The sequence below is a fragment of the Hyposmocoma kahamanoa genome, unplaced genomic scaffold, assembly GCF_003589595.1.
Source record: "Hyposmocoma kahamanoa isolate Upper Pololo Valley unplaced genomic scaffold, ASM358959v1 100021, whole genome shotgun sequence".
NCBI lineage: Eukaryota > Metazoa > Arthropoda > Insecta > Lepidoptera > Cosmopterigidae > Hyposmocoma > Hyposmocoma kahamanoa.
Genome location: NW_020653200.1, coordinates 19,277,250 through 19,302,293, shown reverse-complemented (window position 1 = coordinate 19,302,293; position 25,044 = coordinate 19,277,250). Strand labels below are relative to the sequence as shown.

The following is a 25,044-nucleotide window of genomic DNA, read 5'->3' as shown; positions in this document are numbered from 1 at the left end:
TCACCCCGTTCTACGGTACCTCAAAACTATAATTTAGGGCTATTTAAGGTCTACCTTTTAGAATAAAAAAAATGTCTAACCTGATCACAAATATAATTTCTTTTCAACAGAAAGATCTAGAATCAACGAAAGAAAATGTGATCCTATCCTATCTAATTAATTTAGAAGAGAATGTATATATATGTATATAGTTAAGTATTGTGTTTTGTTATGTTTGTGACGTGTTAAATGCTATAATTTGTATTTAATTATAATTTATATGTTACGCAAATAATTTTTCATTAGTCTTACTCGTGTATCATTTGGATTCATGAGAAAATCGTTCTTCTTACGGCAAATACATTCGTGTGACCATAAACATCGTTTTTTTATTAGAATTCACTGAAATATTTGTGTGATTTTATAAGTATGTATAATCTTTATTTTTAGTTATTTGTAAAACTTAATGTTTTTACAAAAGTCACTCGGAAGTGCTACTTTATATACTTTATTACCAGCAGTGAAATCGTCCCTTTTATTTACGAATTAAAAAAAAACATAAGTTTGTCTTTGGCTAAAGCTCTATCTGCGAAGAGCAGTACTCTTTGGAAGAGCCATAACCACTAATAGAAAGAAGAAAAATTTCGTTATAAGATTTTGTATCCGATTGACCTAGTAATTTTCGATTAATTGTCTTTGAAGCTTGTGTATGTGGCTACTAGGGCAGAGTGGTTGAAATATAAATATCCATTTGCATGTCAATTAGGCCAACTAAAGGGTTTTTAATTGCGTCAGGATGGAGCAGGATAGAGCTGAAAGCAGCGCTAACCCTGGGAAGAGGTCACGACCTCTATTGCTGCGGCCCAGACCTACAATGGCTAGACAATCAGCATATGCTAACTCTTCGAGTGGAGTGCTAAAGAACTCAAAGAGGAGCAAACAGAATGAAGCCTCGAATAAGAAGCCTAAGTTGATGTATAACAAGAGCGATGTACCTGCGGGTGGCACACCAGTGCCTGAAAAGCATGTGCGGAAAGCAGGTCCATACTTGCTAGGCCCTAAACTTGGCCCTAGTCCAGTGAAGAGCATAGTACAATGCTTAGCACGAAAGGAGAAAACAGATGATTTTTATCAGATCAAAATTTTGACTTTGAAGAGCGAAGGTCAACCTGAGACCCAAGACGATAGGCAAGGAAAGATGTTGCTGCATACTGAACACTCACTATTATCACTGCTGAAAGACCAAGAAGGTGTCATTCAACATCACGGATTATTTAAGGTAACAAATTCACATAAACAAAATTCGTTTTTTTATTTGTAAATCATTGTGCAAAAACCTGTTACGCTCAATGTGCTGGCATTTGAATATCTTTGCTTTTGTGAAAAATATATTTAATTAGATAATTGTCTTTTACTTTTTTCTACTTCTAAGTTGCTGTGCCCAATCTTACTATGTTTAAACTAATGTGGTAAAAAGTGGATTCTGTCTTTCCAAAAACATTTTACATGTAAACCATTTATTGTAACAGAATTAGAGAATTATGTTTGAAAAATTTCATTTACAAATTACTAAAGCGTATTGGAGGTTTATAAAATGGAACTTTAGGTAGAAAGTAGACAAATTCATATTTTGCCCTGTGATGGATATTGACCTAATATTCTCTCTTCAGAGGAGACCTGCACCTGGTAATGTTGAGTATTGAACTCTTTTTCTAAATACTCTATGTCTGCAATCAGCGAACTTGCTATTAAGAAATGTGCTTTTGAATTACAATATTTGTTATACGTATGTTCTTTTATGTATGTGCAGCTAATTTTATTATGTTTGTCCTAAATTACATACATAATATACATACACATATCTCTGTCTCCCACTAGATGAGACAGAGACAATAGGCCTGCACTCACTATACTTCTTACAAAACTCCTTTGTCTTCTTGACTGTCAGTATCTTCATACATGACTGTTTATTCTTGGTCTTTTTTAAATACATTAGCAATTTGACTAGCTCTCCCTAAGTCACCATCCACATCGATCTATACATTTGTGCTATCAGCCTACTAACATTCATCATTTCTGTGATGAAATCATTGAAACATTCGCTTCAATATGCTGGTCACTACATCATATTTGACACCAAAACACTCATAACTAAATTGTTTTGCATTCTGCCTTGAACTTTAACACCACACATACTGCGCAGTTTATCCTAAACTCTTGATCGCATTAGCAATTTTAATAAAACATGCAACAATTAGACATTATTTTGTAGGGGTCTTTGTGTTGCTTCGACATACCACCACTATAGAAGGCAGTCAAATCAATGGGAGGTGCAAACTTTGGCAAGCCAAACTCCAAATACCAAATTTTATTACCTTAGCCTAAAGTCTTCTCCCATGAGCACGAGTTGTAGTGGTCAATATGGAAATCCCTGAATCGTCACAGGTCAGAAGTTGGCAGATGTAGAGACAATATGGTGAAATGGGTATCAACCTGATACAAAATCATTATGCTTGCGGATCCCCCACACAAAGTATATCTCACTTGTTCTCATGTCCACTGTGTCTGACTAGCTGTACCCGTGAAGACCTGCTAAAAGCAACAGATAAGTGCGTGGAGGTGCGAACTGGTGCTTACTGGGTCAAAGAAATATAACACTGGATTATTATTGGTTTTTGTCATTCAAACAACAAGAAGAAGTGGTCTTTGTACCTTATTTTCTTAATGTATTGTATTATTATTTACAGTAGGTGCCATTCATTTAAAATAATATTAAAATCATAAAATAAACAAGTTATTTTAAATTTGTTCAATGATATTTATGGTTAAATGAACTATTCCATTTTCAAATTAAATAATAAACCAGTTTAGGATGTCTTTTATGATATGGTAGGTTTTAGATTATACCTTCCATCACATAAAAAGTATTCCTTCCATCATATAAAAAGAATGCAAAACTTATTAGGAGTTATGACAAATTGTCTATGAAAAGGTTATAAACTGTTTTTGTTGTGGTCCGTCTTGTGCTATTTTTCACTGTCTCTTGGATATCAGACGGTCGCTAATTAGCTGAATTTCTCCTATGTTAATGTCTACCTTTTGCCACCTTTTGTCTATTTTGTGGGTATGCCAGTTACCTTGCATTTTTGTGAATTTCTGAGATAAAATGTTAGTATTGATCTTAAACATATGGCAAGCTATTTCTATTTCATATAAGGCCTATATTTCAAAGCCTGAAATAAAAGTGTACAATATTTGTTTTGCAGACAGAATTCTTTAAGTGAGAATTAATTCTCCGAACCAGTTGTAATTGTAAGGTCAGAAGACCGAGAGTATTTTCCTTCGTAGGTGTACTCGTCCATAAATTCTACTATGTTACTGTTTTCAACATTCAAGGTGCAACTTTACTTTCTTTCATATCTCAGCTAGATTTCGAATCACTAAATCTATTCCTACAGTTAAGTAGCAGTGCTGTGATCAGACTGAATAATATGGGTTCAATGACCTAATCTGACCATACCTTTCAATGTGGATGCTGGTGTAACTTCAGATGGGTAATTAGTCTACAGGTTGGAATATCATATACCACTAAAACAATGACGTATTGTCAGTTTTCCTAAAGTCATACTACATGATGGTGCTATGGTTTTTCTCAGACGCCGCGTTTTCGTTAGTTTTAAGATGTACCATTCCCATCCCAATTGCCAGACCTCTCAAATCAATGTAATATAATGACGGTAATTATTAAAGTCGTAGTCCCGTTTATGCTTCAGTTAACACTGACATCTTTACCCTAAAATACAACAAAGTTAATTTTGAACCCACACTTTGTAGAGGCCCATTATATATGAGATTCTTTTAACTCCTATGGATGCTCGTGTTAAGCCCCTATGTGTGCAAAAAAAAGTCAAGTTGCAAACATTTACTTAGATTGAAATGTACGAGTCCAATTCCATATTATATATAAGCTTTAAAATTGCTTAGCATGGCAGAAAGTCTCGTGAGCATAATTTTATTGTATTGTAGTCTATTGATGCAAAATATATGTGTTCCGTAATTAATATAATATCAATCTATTTACCGGACGAAACATAAACTATTTAACTACGCATGTCTGCGACATAAAATCAATAAGCCGCGCAGCCATTATTGATTACTACCTGTCTGGGTCGTCATTAGCGAATGCATCAAAGCGTATTGCAATCACTTAGTTTATGTATTATAATAAGTATTATTATTAAAAAGATAGTAGTAGTGCCTTAGCATTTATTGCTACATTTTAATTTCGATAGTTTCTTTTTATATTTATTTGTTTTATATAAACAAAAATCAATAAGTTGAACGATTATTGTCATTACCTAAATACGTAATGTACGTATTTTATATATAATTTCAACATTCTATTCATTCATCTACCTGCACAATATTTAATGTTTTTCAATCTGCCGAGCGATTTCATATTTCAATCGCATATGATTGTACGTGTTTCGCAATAGTAAAAAAATACCTTCCCTGTGAGGAGCCCTGATTCTGATTCCCTATTTGTCGATAAGGAATGGCTTAAGCTAGTTAGAATAGAGAAATGTATGTAATAAAAGCGTAAATGATGAAACGCATTTCGCGTCAGGGGTCCGCGTGGTAGTGAAACGCTGAAGGTCGTTTTCACGTAAAGCCTTTTCTGACCAGCTCAGCCTATTCCGCATTAATAAGTGTGCTAATTCCCATATCGAGAGACGAAAATACATTTTAAGAAAGCGTGTACCTTCGCGACTGGGTGGCCTTGTCATTTTACCATATGCAGTATTGTATTCTGTATTTAGGAACAATTGCAGCTTACTTTAATGTAAATTTTTGAAGTGCCAGCGTTTGTTACGTCTAATGGAGTTCAAATTTAGGATTCAGTTTCAACTAAATTTCGTCTGTATAAAGGTAAAACCACATAATTGACATTTTCAACAAAAGTCTTTAATTTATATAGCTATGGTAAGAAAATCACTATCTTTTTGCACGTGAAACTTAATAACAAAAAGCTATGAACTCAATAATAGTTTTATCTGCAGAAAGATGGTAATTTTCTTACAACAGGTACATGATTTGGAGATTATTGTGGAAAATTTCACTTATGTGGTTTTACCTTTAAGTAGACGATTTCTATGTTACTTATATTTTTTTCGTAAAAATCGTGGCTTGCTTAAACTTTATACTTTCTAAACTAATATTCAAAAGTGATGAGTATCTGAGGCGTAGGATATCGAATACGTTGTACTGTTTGTTGAGAGGTTCTACACGAGTTATTTTCATTAGGATAGAGAGGAACTTGTCATCCCCACGTAACCCGGTCAATCTGAGGTGGTACTTACTTACCACGTGGTCAATATTAATGTTAGTTACTTTCTTTTTCGTGATACATTAGAACGTTTCCATGTGTTATATTACAAAATATTCTATCATCTTTTCTGATTCTTATGAGTAACTTGCAAAGCTGATTGTGACAGTCATGAAGGTGGATTTTAAATTAAATAGGCCTTCTATAGATTAAAAATACACTACCGTTACCGTTTTTAATATTCGCACTGTGTTCAGCATTCTTTTTTTCGTATGTTCCAGTTTTCTTATCGTCTTTAGAAAACTTAATATTGCTTTAACAATTGATTGGAAATTTTGTAAAGGGTAGGTATTTAAGAACTCATCAGAAAGTAAAGTATTTAATCCCACTTCTACACCAGAAATACTTGTTGCACATCAAAATAATTATGTAATTCTAAAGAAAATTTATTTAGCACCACGAACTTTAATTAATGCATAACATTTAAATACATAACTAATATTTCTGGTATACAAAACGTATCATTTCAAATTTATTACTAACAACATACCTATTCGATTGAAAGGTATTTCGGTTTATCAGAATGAAAAACCATTTAATTTGACATAATAAAATGGTCTAATTACTTATATATTATAATTTAGATCAACAAACAGCAACAAAATTGTATTCGAATGTCGGAACTTAATAATTGCAATGGAGCAAGTTTTGAGACGAAATACAGTAATTTTGTTAAAATAATTTTTTTTAGTGTTTATTTCAATGGATGTGCAATTAGGATTTTTAATTATGTAAACCATATTTTTGCTTTTGTGACACTGGGAAAATGGTATTAGTTTTTAATTGATTTTTGATATGCAAATTAAATATTTCTCTTTTGTAAATTTCAGGATCACGCTCTTGAAGAAGTGCCAAACCCGAATGGCCCAGGCTTCGTTTACACTGGCCGAGTAAGGCAGCGATTATTCCTTGTACTCGACTGCGTAACAGCTCATCAGTTCAGCGAAAAAGGAACTGAACTTATTAACTTACAACAGTATGTAACTAAAGTAAAGAAAGTACCTGAACGGGAAGCTATATTGATATTCTACGATATCGTCAAGGTGGTTGCAAATTTGCACAAGGTAATGGGACATATTAACAATAATAGCTTTCTCCTTATTATATATTATATTATTATAAGGTGTTTTCACCTGTATCTTGTAATAAAACACCGGTTAACAGCGTGTTGAAAACGCTTGTTATAGGGTTCCCTTGCATATTTCAAGTGATTGATGACAACACTTTGAGTGTTGCTACGTTGCTAGTTTACGGAAACTTAAAAAAAATGGGAACCGATAGATTTAACCAAGGAGGTTAATGTCCACTTGCACTAAACTTGAGTACGTCTTAAACCAATGATTGCAATGTAAAAGACCCTCTTAATATATTATGTTAGAATCGAATAGAATACAATAGAGTAGACATTTATTGGAACGTCACAACACAGATACAAATAAGAGATTTATATTGGATTACATGGACAAACAAAATTTAAAGAAATAAAAACCAAAATAAAAAATACAAAAACAACAGAAAAACAACGCAAAGTAAAGCAAATACGACAAAAAGCAATAAACAAAATTTAACCACTACAAATTTGTACTGTCATCTGTGCAGCTGTGGCGTACGCAATAGGACCTTATTCAGCTTATGCCTCAGGTTTTTAATGAGCCATATACCGAAATGAGTGACGGACGCACGGACGTGAGTTAAGAGTGTCTTATCAATTTAAGCACTAGGTCTAAGATGTACTTAAGGTTAGTGCAAGTGGATATTATTCTTACACGCTTATTCTTAAAATCTTAATATCCCTATTAAGATTTTACCATTTCAACGAATATTTTTTGAGAACATTTAGTTGCTAATCGCAATAAATAATATGTTCTTCAATTGAATTATTACGTAAGTGTTGCAGTTATGTAATTTAATGCGTTTGTTTATTTTCAGAGGAACATAGTGCACAGGGATCTAAAATTAGGTAACATAGTGCTAAACCAAAGGACTGGCAGAGTGACCATCACCAATTTCTGTCTCGGGACGCACTTGGGCAGCGACAGAGACCTTTTGAAGGATCAGAGAGGTAATTTTAACATACATTTGCCCAATTCCATTATCTTCCTGTGATTTTATGTGGTTGTCTGTCAGGCCCAGTGTATAAAAATGTGGAGGGCAGACGAGTTGTGGTTAGTTAAAACTCTTATGACGACCTTAGTGGTCAAGTGACTTGCACACCGGTTTTCATTGTGTCTCCATCCCTGAGATCCCAGGTTTCCATCCCTAGTCAGTGTAGAAAAACTAACTTTTCTATATTGTCTCGGGTCTGGGTGTTTGTGGTACCGTCGTTATTTCCGATTTCCATGTGCTTTATTTATTATAATGCTTTAGGGCCATTCCAGCGAAAATGACACCGTAGTTCAAAAAAATAAATTACACCATTTGGTTTTAATTATATGACTAGAATACGCCCAATAAATCAAATCATTAGAAATAAATTAGATTTTTCGGATATTGTACAAATATTGTATTTTTTGTGCTGTCGTCTATAGTGAAGCATTTTTTCCTATAATGTTAGCAACAATTTTCGCGGTTCTTTGTGCGTCGTTCTAAAAAGTTATTATTGTCGAAGAGAATACAATTTACGGATTTGAAAACAGTGATAAGTGATTGCGTGGAAGTATATATGGTGAGGAGTTATTAATGTTTCTATAAATACTAATTTCAAGTCCCACCAGTCACAATGAAACATATATATTTTAATTTTAACCAATTAATATGCAATCTATTGGCATTTACTTTTGTAAAAGTAATGTTAATGTAAAGTAGTGTTAAATTGTGACGATTCAGACGCCATTTTGTGACAGGTGGGACAAGTTACATTTGGATACAAAGAATAAAAAAAAACACTGTTTATATGTAGAAACTTTATAAGTCTTCTCATAGTTACGACATTTTAATACAAAAAAAGACAGTTAAAAAGTGACAACATTTTTTCTGATGATTTTTAGTATCAGGAAATTCATGAAAAGTCTGTCTCCACTAGTTTTAACTATATATTCGAGCAAAACTTCTAAAATGCGGCAGGATTTTTCAAATTTATTAACGCATTTTACATGCTTGACTTTAATCTCATGTCGTCATAGACAGTGTTTCAAGAAAAATAATAGGATTACTTTATGAGTTCTTTAATTCTGTTTTTTCGTTCCGTCACAAAATCATGTCCCACCCGTCACAATTTAACAAATTAATTTCTTTAAAATTTATCAAAGTTATTAATTAAGTGTATATATAAAATAGAACTTTAACATTCAAGTCATCTCATATGAAAAACTTGCTGAACAAAATATTAATAGTTTGTCTTGATCTTGGCAATGAAGCCAAATCAAACAGGCCAACCACCATTCAACGCGGGTGTCGTGAGTGTCCCACCCGTCACACTTAGAAAATTAAAGGTTTTGAGTATAAATAACGTCGTAAATTTATGTAAATAAATAGTCGCAGTTGAATTGCATATCTGGCTTCATGATGTTTTCATTTAAGTCTAAGTAACCAATGGTTAGGGAGAAATTACTTAAAGTTCAAGAAAAAAGGAGTCAAATTGGCCCACCAGTCTCTTTGGAATAACCCTTTAGCTACTTACTTTGGGATCAGAGCAACGAATGTGATGTTGTCTAATATTAAAAAAATATATTCCCTCCAGATACCCTAGGTTTACTATTGCTCCTTTAGTGCCACCATTCCGTAATATCGTTCTGGGCTTAATTAGTTAATTCCTGTATCCCAAGGCTCTGCAGACTATATAATAAGCACAGTCACGTTTGCGATATATTTTGGCAGTCGCTGCACAAATTTCGCTTTAGTGTTATGTTAAACCTTAATTAATTTTTGTTTATTTTTTCCGCCATCTAGTTTGATGCCGTACGAGACCCTTGTTGACTTGTATTTATTGGTTTTGTTTTGTATTACTTTTTCTTTTTTTTTTTAAATTAAGTTCCTGTTTTTAAATTCTATGTAATTTACATTTTACATTGTTTTTGCAAGCTGTGTTCATTCATAAGTAGTTGTGCAATTTAGATAAGAACTTCACCAAATTGAATTTATAGTATGTTACATTGTAATAACTGTAAGTAAACCAATAAACTAAAAAAAAGGATTCAGGCCTTACTTTGCGAAAATCCATGTTAATAAACTTGCAAGTAAATTGACTTCCTACTCCGCGAACGCAGTGGAGGTTAAATCATGCAAAATATAGCTGCGCTTGTGTTGGATATATTTCATGCATTTAATTTTGTCACCTTCTTACCGCAAAAAATTAATAAAATAAATAACATGAGCGCAACTACAACCACAGAAACCACCACCAAAAATATACTCGACACGTGTGTCGCCTCTCTACGAGACATCCTCAAGGGATGTTGATTGTTCGACACTCGGCCGAAGAAAGATTCGACACGAGAAGAATTCGGCCGTCCATATTTTATTAGTTATGGTGTCCGTGTCCCACTGTCTGTGCCGTGTCCCAATAAATAAAAGTATTTCGTTATTTTAAATCCATTATCTACTTAAACTTTTCTTGATAACAGCAAGCAATAAAGAATGTGTTTGTATAGCATACTATTGTGGAATATACATGAGTTGACAGGGCTGCCGTATCACTTTGTTCCAGGATCACCAGCTTACATATCACCAGATGTGCTAATGTGCAAACCTTATCTCGGGAAACCGTCAGACATGTGGGCTTTGGGCGTCGTACTTTACACAATGCTGTATGGTCAATTTCCCTTCTGCGATACCAGTCTCGCTCAGCTATTCAGTAGAATTCAAGCTGCAAATTATAATATACCACCGTAAGTATAACTAATCTTATTTGACTTGTCAAATTTAAGTAAATATACCTTATAAGTTTTGAGTTACGTGCACTTTTGGAATAATAACAAGTAGCAGTAGAGCCCCTTGTGAAGGAGTCGTCCAGAGGAGTATTACCACCTTGCCTATTTCTGACGCCAAGCAGTAGTGTGAGCATTACTGCGTTCTTGTTTCGAAAGGTATGGGAGCTGGTGAATTTACAGGCACATGGGACTTGTCAACTTATGCCTCAGGGTGTCGGGCGCAGTGGCCGTGTCTCTCAGATCTTTGTGATTTATGAGCGGTACTGCAACTGTTATGGATAGGCATGTCGCTTACCATCAATAGCACAACTTATGCGTCCCGTCACTTAGTTTTTATATAAAAAAAGGTGAATTTTAAATTTAGTGATGAACGCGCCTTACTAAGACAGTGTGTATAATCATAGTGGAAAACCGTTAATGGTAAAATCCTGTGGAAACGGAGATTGTCTGTTTAGGACTCCATTGTCAATCAAAACGGAGATGTACGGAGATTAAAGGTACTTTAGGAAATGGCGTATGTTATGTCTTTTTCTATATCGTCGTGGTGAATGTTCACCGATCCCACGGCGCCGACTCGACTGGTGGGAGGTAAACGCGTCTGGAGGGAGAGTCCCCACATAACCTCTGAGTCTCTCTGTGCTCAGAGGTATGTAATAAAGATTTTCGCCGTAAAAAAAAGGTCTTTTTCTATATCGTCGCCTTAGAGTGAAAATATCGTATACGCGTTTTCACATAGTCGTTTTTACTGATTTTTGTTGAGGAAAACTTATAACCTTCTTGCTCAAATATATTATTAAAGTAATATAATATCTGAGGTATAATTTAGCTAATTAAAATGCTAACTATAAACATTATTGCGCTTACTACATTTTACACCACATTTTTATCTTCGTCCTGAAAATTTACATAGAAAACACTTACAATATTCATTCTAAGACGACGATATATAAAATAAGTTATGACGGGCCGAACAAGTCATGCGCCTGAGTGGCGCTGATACTGCGCACGTCACCTTGAGACATAATTTGACATGTCTCATGTGCCCGTAATGTCACCAGCACCCTTACACTTCAAAACCAAAACGCAGTAATGCTCCCAATACCACTTGGAGGCGAACTGAACGGGGAAGGCGAATGTGACGGACGGCCATAGAACTCAATAAATATAATTATTTAAATAAATTGCAACAAAGAACTAAAAATCTGCATGTTCTTTTTATATTTTTATTCTTTTAAATGCAAAGAACCTGTTTTCTTTGTTGTACTACAATGGCATTGTCACGCGACCTTGAGCGTCTCACTCGCGAGTTATTTATAATTTTAAAATGTCAAGATTCACTACTTCAGGGTTATGTAATATATGTGTTCAACGTGGAATGAAATTTTAAAATTTTATTAATTTTTTAAGCGTAACGTTTCGTCTGAATCTTGGGTATTTCATGGGGGTAGAAAAGGTTTACAGACAGACAGTTCTATGCTATCAGTCATTGCTTCTACCCGCTTCGCTTATTTTTGAGGCTATCAGTGCAAAAGTGGTGTCACCCCATGAAATGCATATATAAAGAAGATTAATTTTATAATGAATTATAATGTATATGACCAATACATAATGATTACTATATATTTAAATACATAGAAATAACATACAAATGTATAATAATTATGTACAGGGTAAGGCAACAGGTACGCCCGAGTTTGGGACAATAAAAAAAAACTACACAACTTACGGTATTGATTTTTTAAAATTCAATTGACTTTGACTTTTAATTCAATTCGGTATATTTATTACTTTTTAACATTTTAAATAAGATTTCATCAAGATGGCGGCTTTCAGGAGCAATACACTGATGTAGTAAGTTTGTAAAGTTTTGGGCATGTCTTCGTCGCATCTTCCCCAGTAATTCAGGCCTTGAGGTCTTTTACGAACGCCCCCAGCGTTATTTAAAATCTTCATCCTTCAAGTAACTATACAGGAAAAAATCGCAGGGACTTAAATCAGGCGAGCGCACAGGGAACAGTGAATGAACAGGGAAAATTTGCCTTAATTTGGTCATGGAGATGCGTGTTGTGTGCGATGTCGCTCCGTCTTGTTGAAACCAAGTCTCCCAAATCAGTCTCCTCACTGAATTCCTGCAATTGAGGCTCAATAAAAACTTCCAGCATGCTAACATAAGGTTGAGCTGTCACGGTCACCGTACGGCCATTCTCCTAAAAAATAAGGCCCAGTGATGTGTCCTTGCAGTTCTGAGTTTTCCAGTCGACCTTCCAGTTATTCCAAGACACGTACCCAATGTTTGATTGTTTTTGCGTTAGGGATGATTTCATTGCGCGTAGTGTTGAAGTGCAAGCGTAGGGGTCTGGGTGGCAATGACAGAACGTCTATTTTCCGAAAAAGTGCGCACAGCGAAGCCATGGTACTTTCCGGTCCAAATCATGATGTGAAAACGGTAGGGTATAACGATCACAATGAGATCAAAAATAAAATTTGGGTTACACCACTTTTGCGATGATAGCCTCAATCATAAAACATTTCCTAACTTCTGCTTTCTGTTATTGTGGAAGGTTGCTTAATATATTTGATGTCGATGTAAATTTGTTGCTCCTCTCTAACATCATAAATCGGTTAATATAAAGGTCAGTTATAAAACGGTAGTCTCTAGTCAAGTTTATAACTCATCCGAACGTATTTTATAATTTTTAAAGAAGGTTAATACTTTTAATTTGTCACACTATTTTAGTAATACAATGTGCTTTATATTTCAGAGATGGGAATTCAGTAAAAATCTCCGACAGCACTGTATTTCTCATCCAAAGACTGCTGGTGAAAGATCCAAAACATAGACTACTAGCTGATGAGGTAAGTAACATAAAATTATATAATATCTTATTCGAACTGAAGCGAGTGGAGGAAGTGAAAGAGGCATGTCAGGAGCGTAGCGGGTAGTGCTATGGAGCTGAAGATAGAGACTCTAGATTCTCTGTTTACCAAATGTGTAAAATTTTTACAGAGCTCAAGTCCGGTCATGTATGGAGTACTGCTGCCACCTTTGGGATGGTTCTGCCACATATCAACTGGCCACTTTAGATGCAGATTTAACATATTTTTCTGATCATAGACTACTAAATATTTATAGTTTAATAATAATAATAATAATCTAGTATAGGACAGTAGTGTCAGCTTGTCTATTATTAATTCGAGCTTCTGAGCTGGTTGACTACGAGGAATCATCTTTTTTTGTGTTCTTTAACATTAATAAATTATTACGTCCCAACAGCTGGATACTGGCTTATTACATTCTCACATTGCTTCCCCCTCTGCTAGCTCCGTTTATTAAAGGGAACTGTTTGTTTCAGGTGGCAGACCAGCTATCGAGCATAATTGCAAGCTATGTGGTCATTCCTAATCCTCCCGAGGATCTGCAGGTGGTTCCTGAAGTGCCGCTGGATGAAGACAGTAAGAATAAAAACGCTAATGCTAGTCAGTCGTCCACTGAGGTCGACAAGAAACCTTTATCGAGTGTTACTGAAAATGGTAACGAGAGGACACCCAATGGCAGTGTAAGTGTTCATTGTTATTCAAAAGAAAAATATACAAATATAGAAACTTTGTCATATAAGTTGAATTTGATATTCTATAGGTTATACATACTGCCCGCGACTTATTGCGGTGTACTGAAGAAAAATATGTTATGTGTTATATTGTTTTGTTATTACTAAACGAATAACTTAAAAATATTTTTACGATGAGTATGAAGTACTATAGATTGTTAACTATTTATTGTACCTGAGATATTTCTTTAACACTATTTATTTAGGGGCTTATAATTGTTGGAACATATCAGGGGGCCTACCATAACCTTTCAAAAAACAATCTTATTTCAATGTAAGCTTATGGTAAGCTTATAATATTACTCATATTCCTAATGTAAGTAGCTGAAAGAACGAATGATTTCCCAATATTGTCTATTCCTTACTAAAAATAGGATAGAAATAACGCAATATGAACAGTATAATGATATCTCTTTCTTTTTTGATGTTCCAAATCGTCTTAACGTAGTATATAATGTTAAAGTACTTAATATTACTTACATTCCGAGAATTTTAACTGCCAAAAAAAGAAAAATATGTAATAATGAAATCTATTAAAATCACGTTGTTTTCAATTATTTTTCCGCATTTTCATGAAGAAAAATAAGTAAAACAAGCGTATGAATGTCACGTTGTGAATTCGGAATTATAGTCTAGTGTCAACTGTTAGTGTCGCCAAGGAGCATGTAGAGGGCGCTGTTACAATTTTTCGAAACAAACATCGCGTGTATCTATTTAACGAGAAATGATTTCCTATCTACTACATTGACCTACTAACAAATAGTAGGTCAATGATGTCAAATGATGTCAAAATCTCTACAGATAAATCAAAATACTACCCAACCAGACGTGTATACTAAGTTTTCACGGCACTACATGTTAGCTCTGGCAAAACGGACTGAAATCACCCAACATTAGGAGTCTATACAACCTCAAATGGCTTTGGTTGATTCCGCATAACAGTGAAAGTGTTGAATCAATCAGTTTGGAAAAAAAATATAGTAAAATTGAGGCTATATATGCTATATACTGATTAGTAAACGGTGCGAAAACACGATTCCTAAAAATTTTCGTAATAGAAAAAAAAACACAAACTTATCACGAAATTTTACAAGAAAACCGCTGTATGCAATAGGTACTTTAATAAATTTTTTTTAAATTTTTATATCAACTGAACTAAATTGAGTACGTATACTATACGATGTACATTTTACAAATGGCTGTCATTTCGTTTGTAAAAAAATAAATTCTGAAATAAAGCCAGTGTCCCCGCCGCTCGACCCAAGCAAAATGAACCGTATTAGTACGGGAAAAATTTGATTTGGGGCTGAGGTAGTATCGACTGTTGAATGTGCGGAAACCAATTTGTGCAAAATGTGTGCAAATAAACGTACCCTGATAGGTTCTGTCCGAGCACACTCCATGAGCAAATTATATACATCCTCCGGAATTCCACATCCTTCGCAAGATTATGAATACAATTCCTTTAACCTAAAAAATTGTTTCTTGTTTGAGTGAATACAATTTCGCTCTATGACATACGATTGTATATAAAAATATTGTGAGTTCAAAATATTATTATTTTTACGTTTACATTTCAGGAGGATCTCGGTGTTTACTGCGTGCCGCTACCTGACTTCCTTGCCCTAAACTTTCCTTCTCCTACACGAGTGCAGCAGAATAGTATTCTTGTCCACCCTACGCAATCGAATGTTGATTCTTCATCGATCACCGCACCAAATCAGCAGAACCAGCACCCAATCACTGTGCAAAGAATTGGAAGAGATGCTAGACCTTTAATGGCGTCCGAGATAGCAAGGTATCAACACATGTTTGCTTCGAATCAGAACCAAAGATCATCAGCGGAGCAGCAGCCGCAGCAGAGGCGTCCTGAGACACAAAACTCAGTTTCTTCCCAGGAACGACCGGAAAACTCACGCCTTCGAAACTTGGCGCAGAGGATTCCTCGTCTTAATCCAGTCACTGCGACTACCACAAACAGTCAAAGCTCGTCATCATCTTCGTCTTCGGCGGGCTCCTCGGACCAAGTCAGAATAATACCTTGGTCGGAGCGATCCAGACTTCAGGTGGACCGCTCGTTAGACAACGAGTTCGTGCTAAGATTGCCGTTTGTTGACTTAGGAATACAGCCTACTACGCACATTGTGACACCGTCCGGCCGACGAATCAGCATCGATCCCGCACGACCGAGCTCGCGTCCAGATCACACTGAAAACGATAATTGAGATCAGCCTCGTCGCGAGCGACGAGTTATACGTACATTGTCTCGATTAGAAAGTGACTACTTACGTAGCTACTTTCTGCTAGACCCCCGTGATGATAATGTGTAAACAAGAAAACAGTACTCAAAACAATAGTGCGTGTTACGTTAATACCATTTTCAATCACAAAGACATTTTAAAGTTCAATGTAGCAGTGGAATATGATAATAATTTTTATTCGTGGATGGATGATTCACCCTTATAATGAGCACTTACCAAGCCGACGTAGAACGTTAGTCGATATAGTTTGAGAAAGACTTGGAATGCAGCTCGGTTTAGTGTGAATGAGTTTGAATATGTTTGAGGTTCGGCTTGGTGAAGTGCGACTCATTCTTTATTCGGTGTGATAAATAGTTATAAGGTTATTGAAACTTAATATTATTAATTATGTATCTTACGAATTAAACGTATCACATTTTCATGTGTTATTCGAAATAGAGGTAATTTGCAATTTATGTTCATACATAAATACATCTTAAAAAGGCGTATACTATCACCGAAAAGCGGTGTTACACTTACAAAGGTTAAACTTTTTCAACCTAGACTTAAAGTTGTTATTAAAATTATTAACTTAAATGAGAAGATGTATAAAGCTGGTAAACCGAGTCCTCAGGTAATAACAGACGGGAAATAACGCAGCGAGGCACTTAACTATGGGCCATGCAGATAGTAATTACCATTGTAACTGATTTTGATGTTTACATTCCACAAACCATGAATAAAATTAATAATTCTAATTTTCCACTAAGTATGATATGCTATTGTGCTTACGCCAGCGTTGAAACAAAGAAAAGGTTGTATTGAGATTTGTCTAATATACTGTTTTCCATTTAGAAACTCCATTGATGTCAGGTTGCTTTTAAAGCAGAATTAAATATTCTGCTTTGAAAATCTCGGCATTAGATTGTAAATAATGTATAACCAATTTGCCAAAACTAATTTTTATTGTACGTACTCTTAAGCGTTGTGGTAATTAGTTAAATTTGCTGTTCATTCTCAAGTACTTATCACATCGACTTTTTGAATAGTGCATGTCTATACATGAATACTGTAGAAAACATAATTAACAATACGAAACTGACTACGTCAAAGACTATTCTGGTGCAATTTAAGATCTATCAATGTAGTGGGATTAAAGCGGGTAAATGGACCGATCGGGAAAGTGGACCATTAGGACTAGTGAACCGATCGGGGAAAGTAGATGAGTAGTGAAAGTGGCCCGATCGGAGAAGTAGACCGATAGCTCCAAAGGGAGATAAAAACTTTAAATTTATTCCCGTTAGTTCCGTGTATGGAACTTTTGGATTGCAATATAGATTCACGTGGATCTGAATACAAGGAACTACTAATAAATGGTTTTTTTTTTTCAATTTCTTAAATGTGTATTATGTTAACGTAGTATACTGGGCATTCAATATTTCACTCTATTTTATGAAATATATAGACTGCTCCATTTAATTATAAGTATTACATTAAAATTTAAAACGCATTTGCGTATATATCAAATCCTACCGTTTAGTAATAAAAACATTATATAAAAAAACCCATTAAATAGTGGTCGCTCCTTAATCATGTTAATATTGAAATAAATAAATTAATAATCTAAATATCATAAATAATATTCCTTAGATGGCTAACAGACTTAAGTCACATCTGTAGTGCATTGTCTCGCGTAAGTCAGATTTTATAAACGACAATTTTTGCAATGTTACAAAATAAATCATACAAATGGTGAAACTTATTCATATGTCTTCAGTCACGATTTTAAAAAAAGGTGTAAGGCTTAGAATAAATTGAAAGAAGACAGACTGATGTGTGATGAGTGCAAAATAAATAAGGAGGATATTTTTTATAAATCGCGTCTTGAAGACATGATACTTTATTGTGGTTAATGTATGTATTAGATTTTTTTCGATGAAAATGTGTGTAATAGCATTTATTCTAGCGATATGGCGACTCTAGCGATTTAACTAAGGTAGTATATTAGAAACAAATGTTGTATACACAGCTTATCAGTGTCGAAACAAATAGTATTCATAATACACACCTCAAAAGTTTTTAGGGATCGATCACATATGAAGTCTCAAATGCCCTTGATCCCTAGACATTTTAGAGCAGTGTATTTCAAGTTTTTCTCAAGTAAGTACAATTGTAGGATCGTTTTTGGCATTATTATATTTATCCCGTACAATACTTCATAATTATTAAAGTGTCACTTAAAGAATTGATTTCCGACAATACTTTTCATGTCTATATCGTGATCTCCAAAGATGTCTATGTATTTAGTAGGAACAGTTGTAAATTAGAAGGGTAACTAACATAAAGGCAACGTTTTACTACTTAACTGTTTTAATGCTGTTGTCGTAGCGAGTATTCCTTTGCTAAGGCGTTTGAAACACACAAGTAATTCTCGGTGAACTTGCGAATTGTAAGGAACAAACTATTTTGTATTGTTCGAAGCGACGCCACCTTCTCTCAGCTTAACGTTCGTGGTCAAAACTATCTTTTGTCACACTAAAGAAGCAAAATCGTATGGAAACAAAGTATCATATTATCGAATTTATATCATAAAAGATCTCCATGCATCGTGAACACTGACGGTAAATAATCTCGCTTTCGGAATATTCGCAAACAAATGTTCATTACGAGTTAATTATATATTGAATAAATGTTAATAATATTTATTAAATATTGTAGCAAAATGTAATCATAATGACATTCCCTCGTGGCATCGTTGCCACTTTCAATAGGTTACATAATTACATTCTTAAATATAATGTAAACATTGAAGGCATGCCTAAGATTTGAGTAGCACCTCTGAAATACGAAATAAGTAGGTATATGTACTGGTAACATTTTATCATAGATTAATCAGATTCAGTATGGACATTGCATATCAATAATATCATATTGCAGAAGTCCAATTGGTATTGTTCCTCACATGTTTTCAACTTGTACTGTTGTGTAATAGGTTCGAGAAAGCACCAGGGCCGTGCAAGGAAGTTGAGCGGTGTGACAGATAATAAAAGAACCTTTTTTTATATCGTCTCTCGGCACAGTTAAGGTGGAGAAGGGTCCAATAGAGAGAAATTTTTATATGCACTCTCTCAACAGGCCGTGATAATGTAGAGCGGCGTACCGAAGCGGGTGACAGGATAGCTTTGTCTAAAGTGTTACTATGAGATATAGTAGTCACGTAACGTGAGCGACGTATCACAAAGTAGATATGGCACTGTAAAAAAAAAAACATTTTACCCTCACCTTTTTATTCCCATACTACTGAATATACTGAACATGTTCCTCATTGAGAGTCTAAATGACCAAAGTGAAGTAAGGCAAATACCCTAGTATAATGGTTTTGTTCCGCTGTTTAGCACCGTTCCTCTTCCTTGGATAAAACTTGGATAGCTAGACCATAACGTGACCATAATTCGTGTTGACTTAGCCATTGGCTTAACAACTTTTAACCTATTTTTTCAACTACAGTTCATAGAAAGTAATATTCAGCGACAGTGTATAGAAAGAAACTTGACCGATTTCTGTTAATATTGTTGTTTACATATTCATTTGTAGAGGTCGAAATAGTGGCCTAAAATTATAAAAGTAAGCGAAACAATTGTCAGTTCTACAATATATATTTAATATCGTGTGTTTCGGAAATAAGTTTTTAGAATATAACGGTTTTGATTTGTGACGTTAGTTAGATATTCTAAACGAACGACTCATCTGCTTAAATGTAAAACTTTATTCTGGTGACTACTTAAGGCGGGGTATGTCAACGTGAGCCTACATTTTAGGAGGTGAGGTGTGGTAATATGAATAAAATAAGAACACGTGGAAAAAAAAATCACGCAGATCCGTTGTCGACAAGCCCCTGATGGCCACTAATGAGGCAGCGGGCGTCTCGGCGTGGCGTTAACCCGTCGGGCAATTTTAAAATTTTGGGATAAATATGAATTTCATAACTATAGGGATTCAATTGAAAACCAAAATTTAGCAGGTTCTCTGTACTATTAAAAAAGAAATATCTCTGTATAAAAATCATGTCCAAAGTTACATAGTTTATTCTTAAATTATTCGTTTTAGACTTTTACTTTAGACTGTTTTCAGTATTTCGAGTAAAGTGCTACTACTCCTGTCGTGTAACAAATTAGCGCATTGTTTAGACAATATCCTTAAATGTACCATATATTTCTTGTATATGTGATACACCTAAGGATATAATCGTAGACCGTTACTTAATAGTAAATACCTAAACCATTTGAATTAGCAAAACAATTTTTCCCGCTTCTCCGGTGACTCATATTAACGGAAATAAATTTTTATATCTATTGCCGTATTAAATTAGCACGACAAATGATCGTAATAACGGAATTTTTTTTATGAATAAGGAGGAATGCTTCAGCCCCAAAAAAGACCACGAGGAAGCCAAACTTCAGTTATGTTTTATAGTTAAATACATTATGTATTAGCAATAGAATATTATCAGTATTCTAGTGACTGCAAAGTTTGTTCACAAATTAGAACTGTTCTAAAATATTTATATTATTTAATTTAATTCTGATGGGTAATAAAATAATACATGTTAAAGTATGTACTCGTAAAATATTACATTTTAATCACTATTCGTATATAAGAATTGTATGTCTGTCGTGTTTTCAATAGTTGATAATTACGTATTTAGCCGATGCCTCACTACAGTACTATTTGTCGTATTACTAACAAGATATGGTGTACTGTTAGTTCAATTGGTTCGTAAACGACGCAATATTCTGTCGATTTACTGACCTATTTACCCATTACTGACCACATAATTGATTAGTTTCTTGCCCTTGACAAGTTATTCCTTTCTTTGACATATAAAGAAATTATGAGTGTCATAATCTAATAGGTCCGTTTTGACATCTGTAATCGCAAAGTAACCAGGGATGTCGGCGAATCGTTAACCAGATTATCCGACTCTCACTAGAAACAGATACAATTTTTTGTTTGAATTTATGATCGTTTTGATTATTGTTAGGTTAGGATAATATTTAATACAATAATAAGTATTAGTAATATGAGTAATAATAAGGTCAACGTGATTGCAAACAGAAACAGTTGAAAGCAAAGCTAAGTCACAAGAAAAATATACTAAGAACAAATGAGCACAAAGTCAACTTCCAAGATGGCGAAAGACTGCGCAGGTACACACTCCAAATGGCCCTAGATTGAAATAGTGTACACAATCCAAAAATAAGGAAATAAAACCTGGCTTTACATCTGCCCAGAGCACTTTCATTTTTTATATTAATGTTTAAGTTAGTATTTTTTACGTGGAATCGAATAGAGTCAGTGAACAAAATACTAAAAGAAAGAAAAACAGATTGAGAAGGCAACTATTTTAAGACGTGTTTCGTAGCAATTCAAAATTGTATTTCATTTTGGAATTCACGCAAAAGTAATACTTCAGTGTCGTATTGTATATTATTTAATGTATTTTTATAAATAAGTTCACAATTATTTGTTTGTTTGGTTGATTTCATTCAAAGTACATCTATCTTTCTCAGCTCTCAAAACAGACCTATTACATTGTGACAACTATAACATTAAAAAATTAGCAGATTAAAATTAATTTGTTCCAGTTACTTGTAACGACTCTTTTGGGCGTAGTGCGCTTTTCTTCGTGTAATATACAAATGTCGAGCACGTTTTTCATTATATATTTTTTTTTTGTATTCAAGTGTGGTGGTGAAATTACAGGCACGTGGTACTTTCCAACTTATGTCTCAGGGTAACGGGCGCATTGGCAGTGCCCCTCAGATCTTTGTGGTTTAAAGTTCTGAACGACACTGCAACTACCACCAGGCGCACGATTTGTGCGCCTTGCCACTTGGTATCGTAAATAGGGTGAAGTTTTAAACTGAACTTTTGTTATTCACTTCAATTAATGAGTCCCATTTACCTACCAATGATTCTGGATTCTAAATAGTATACACAGTCTAAAATACAAAGTTAAACAGTTGGTTTTTTGCACCTAGTTCTTTTTGATAATGATGAATTACTTAAACAGATTCCCTAATAGGTCTGGACATTTCAGTGTTTCTTATTGTCCAGATTGATTTGACAACTGGCGATTCGTCAGGATGACATTAGAATGTATAATTACGATCAAAACAGTTTTGCATTTTATTATTTACTATACTTTCTAAATTCATAATATATGAAATGAATCGCGTATACGCGATTTAAATCCGGAAAAATAGTTTCATTTCCTATGTGTAACAATCGCCAAAACCTAAGAACTCGATATTCATGATATTTTTATTCAAGTTAACATTATGAATATTTTGAACCGGGATTTCTTTTAAATGTGAAGAAAAATGTGCGCAAGAATTCTACTACCTGAAATGGCTTTATTTGATTCCGCATACCAGCGAAAGCGTTGAATCAATCACTTTGGAAAAAATATAAGTATAGTGGATATACACTGATTTGTATATGGTGTGAAAACACAATTCCTAAAAATTTTCACGATAGTGACCGAGTAAGACTCGTTACTTTTTTATTCTCTGCGTTGATAAAATGTCAGTTATATACTGCATTTTTCCACATGGTACCATTTGAATTACTTTAAAATCCGAATTCGACTTTCCAGGTCAATAGTTTTGTCTTACGATGCAATAAAGACATTTCCGGATATCCGGAATTCGAAAAAGTAATTAATTAATATTTGGTGGTTTTAACAACTATGTCGCTCCTTGTAGCTATTGTAGCTAATACATGTATCTGTGTGTGTGGAACACTATTTTCCGACCATTGTCGGTAATAAACGTAATAACAACGTGAAATTGACAGTATATTGCGACGTGTTATATGTGAAAACCTATAATATATCACACAATTGACATGCATCTTTATTACATTTTGTATAAGTTTGTATAAATATCTATCACAGTATTTTTGTAATATACATGCACTACAATATGTTTCTTGAAATATATTATCATGCCGTACTGGCATTACTTCATTTAAAAAGTAAACATGTCTGCCTATCAAGAAAATCATAAGTAAGAAGTTCTTGTTATGGATGGATCCACATTTTAAGACTTGTATATTTTGCACTGTCAATATTTTACTTAATTGTATTTTTTTATATAATAATTTTCACTTAATAATTACGTCCGTTTTGTATTTTTAATATTATTGTTTTATGTAATAGAACGACATTAAAATGTTTTAATTTTAATTATTTTAAGTAGAAAAAATTTCGTTATTTTATTTGTTGGATGCATGCATGCTAAAAGTGGTATGTACATTTAATAAATATCTATTCAAAATAATTGTATTTTTATTATATTATTGTGCGCGCGTTCAGTGTTTAGAAAGAGTATTAAATAAAAAAGTGTTTTAAATAAAAATTAACTTACTAATTAATTAAGGGTTCACAGTGCATGAAATCATCAGTACAGTACTAATTATATCATACAAAAATAAATAGAAAAATTCGTATGCTGACTCGATTTGTAACTTAGTTGGTATAGCGGTTGCCTTAGATTGGCTGCACGGGTTTGAGTCCTGTCAGATCAAAGGAATATTTCTTTGTGTACGATCTTTGTATTAATAATTATAACAGTTAGTAATTATAACACTGATTGACCGGCTGCATTGCCTGTTACACCATGATTACACCTACATGTCTATTAAATTTCTTAGAAATGAGTTTGATCATCGATTGTATTGTGATTACGGGTTGCTCCCGGGAATTCACGGCTTCGGAAATACCGGGAAATCTCGGTACATATTTCATTTATATTAAGAAACTTGGTTATAGCAAGGAACCTACCTAGTGTAGCGTGTGTCGTTCGACTTGTGTTTTATTATCAGAGGTCGGATAATCCGATGCATTATTTACCTATTACTCGGTTGCTCGCTAACATTTTTTTAAAGAAAAAATAAGTGCGCAACCTCACCTGATGTAAAGTGACGTTGAAGTCGACGATGGAGTATGTATACCTACATAATGCCTAGTCATTGGAATGCGCTTTTTTATCAAAAAAATTCCGCGACAACGTAATTGATGAAATTATTGAGTCAAGTATAAAAGTGAAGGAAAATTAACGTTCGTCATTTTACGTAATATTTAAATTAATTTTTATGTTAGGAAGTAAAAAATGTAAAATCTTCGGACATCAAGAAAACATACAGTTTCAATATTTCACTATTACCTAGTGATGGTAGTAAAATAATCTAAATAACCGAGTGACAGTTATACCGCCTATGTGCATGTAGAGACCTTGAACTTGTACGTGTGCAATCTACATCCCCATAACGTGGAATTTTAGTAATTTTTGTGATGGTTCTTGTTCGACGTTGTGCAGGGAATACCGGGAGTAGCGGTACCGAGCTGAGACCAGTACCGGGTATCAAAATTTTAGGAACCGGACCGGTTCCGCAAGTTCCCACCTGATATAGTCTATTTTTCGAAGGTTTCGGATTTTTCTGGTACTCACCGAAGCGATCCGACCGCGACTCCCGTACATCATTTTGACCCACCGTGACTCCTTCTGGGAGAACAATTATCTAAATCACTGGTGCAGTCAGTGGTAATCGAGCTATATAAAGTATAATAATAATGTATATTAAGGTCTCCATAACTAAGCCACTCTCTCTTAATCACTTCTGATATGTAGAAAAGAGCAAGAATCGGTTTTATCACTTAATTACAAATGCAATTGCACAGCAAAAATTTCTTTAATAACAACCGGCTACAAGAAAACATACAAATGAAACTTTTCTCGACGTAAGAAAGGAAGTATTAATATTAAAATTAATTTCCATTCAACACGGTTTAAGGCTTGACGTGCAAACGTTCCTTTAGACACTGAAAAATTGTACCTTCTAGCTTAAGCTTGGGAATTTACAATAGGGTATTTGACTCAAATTTTTTATTGCTTCTATTC

The 25,044-nt window shown here is 34.2% G+C and overlaps 1 protein-coding gene across 1 annotated transcript; it reads left to right on the top strand.

The window, feature by feature from the left end:
* Nucleotides 1-598: 598 nt before the first annotated feature.
* On the top strand, nucleotides 599-16,552 carry LOC113228031 (serine/threonine-protein kinase 40-like). The gene is made up of 7 exons (XM_026461173.1): nucleotides 599-1,258; nucleotides 6,196-6,429; nucleotides 7,295-7,427; nucleotides 10,011-10,191; nucleotides 12,996-13,089; nucleotides 13,587-13,790; nucleotides 15,422-16,552. Exons 1-7 carry the CDS (start codon nucleotides 776-778, stop codon nucleotides 16,064-16,066), a joined length of 1,974 nt encoding a protein of 657 aa, XP_026316958.1. The 5' UTR covers nucleotides 599-775; the 3' UTR covers nucleotides 16,067-16,552.
* The last annotated feature ends 8,492 nt before the right edge of the window (nucleotides 16,553-25,044 follow it).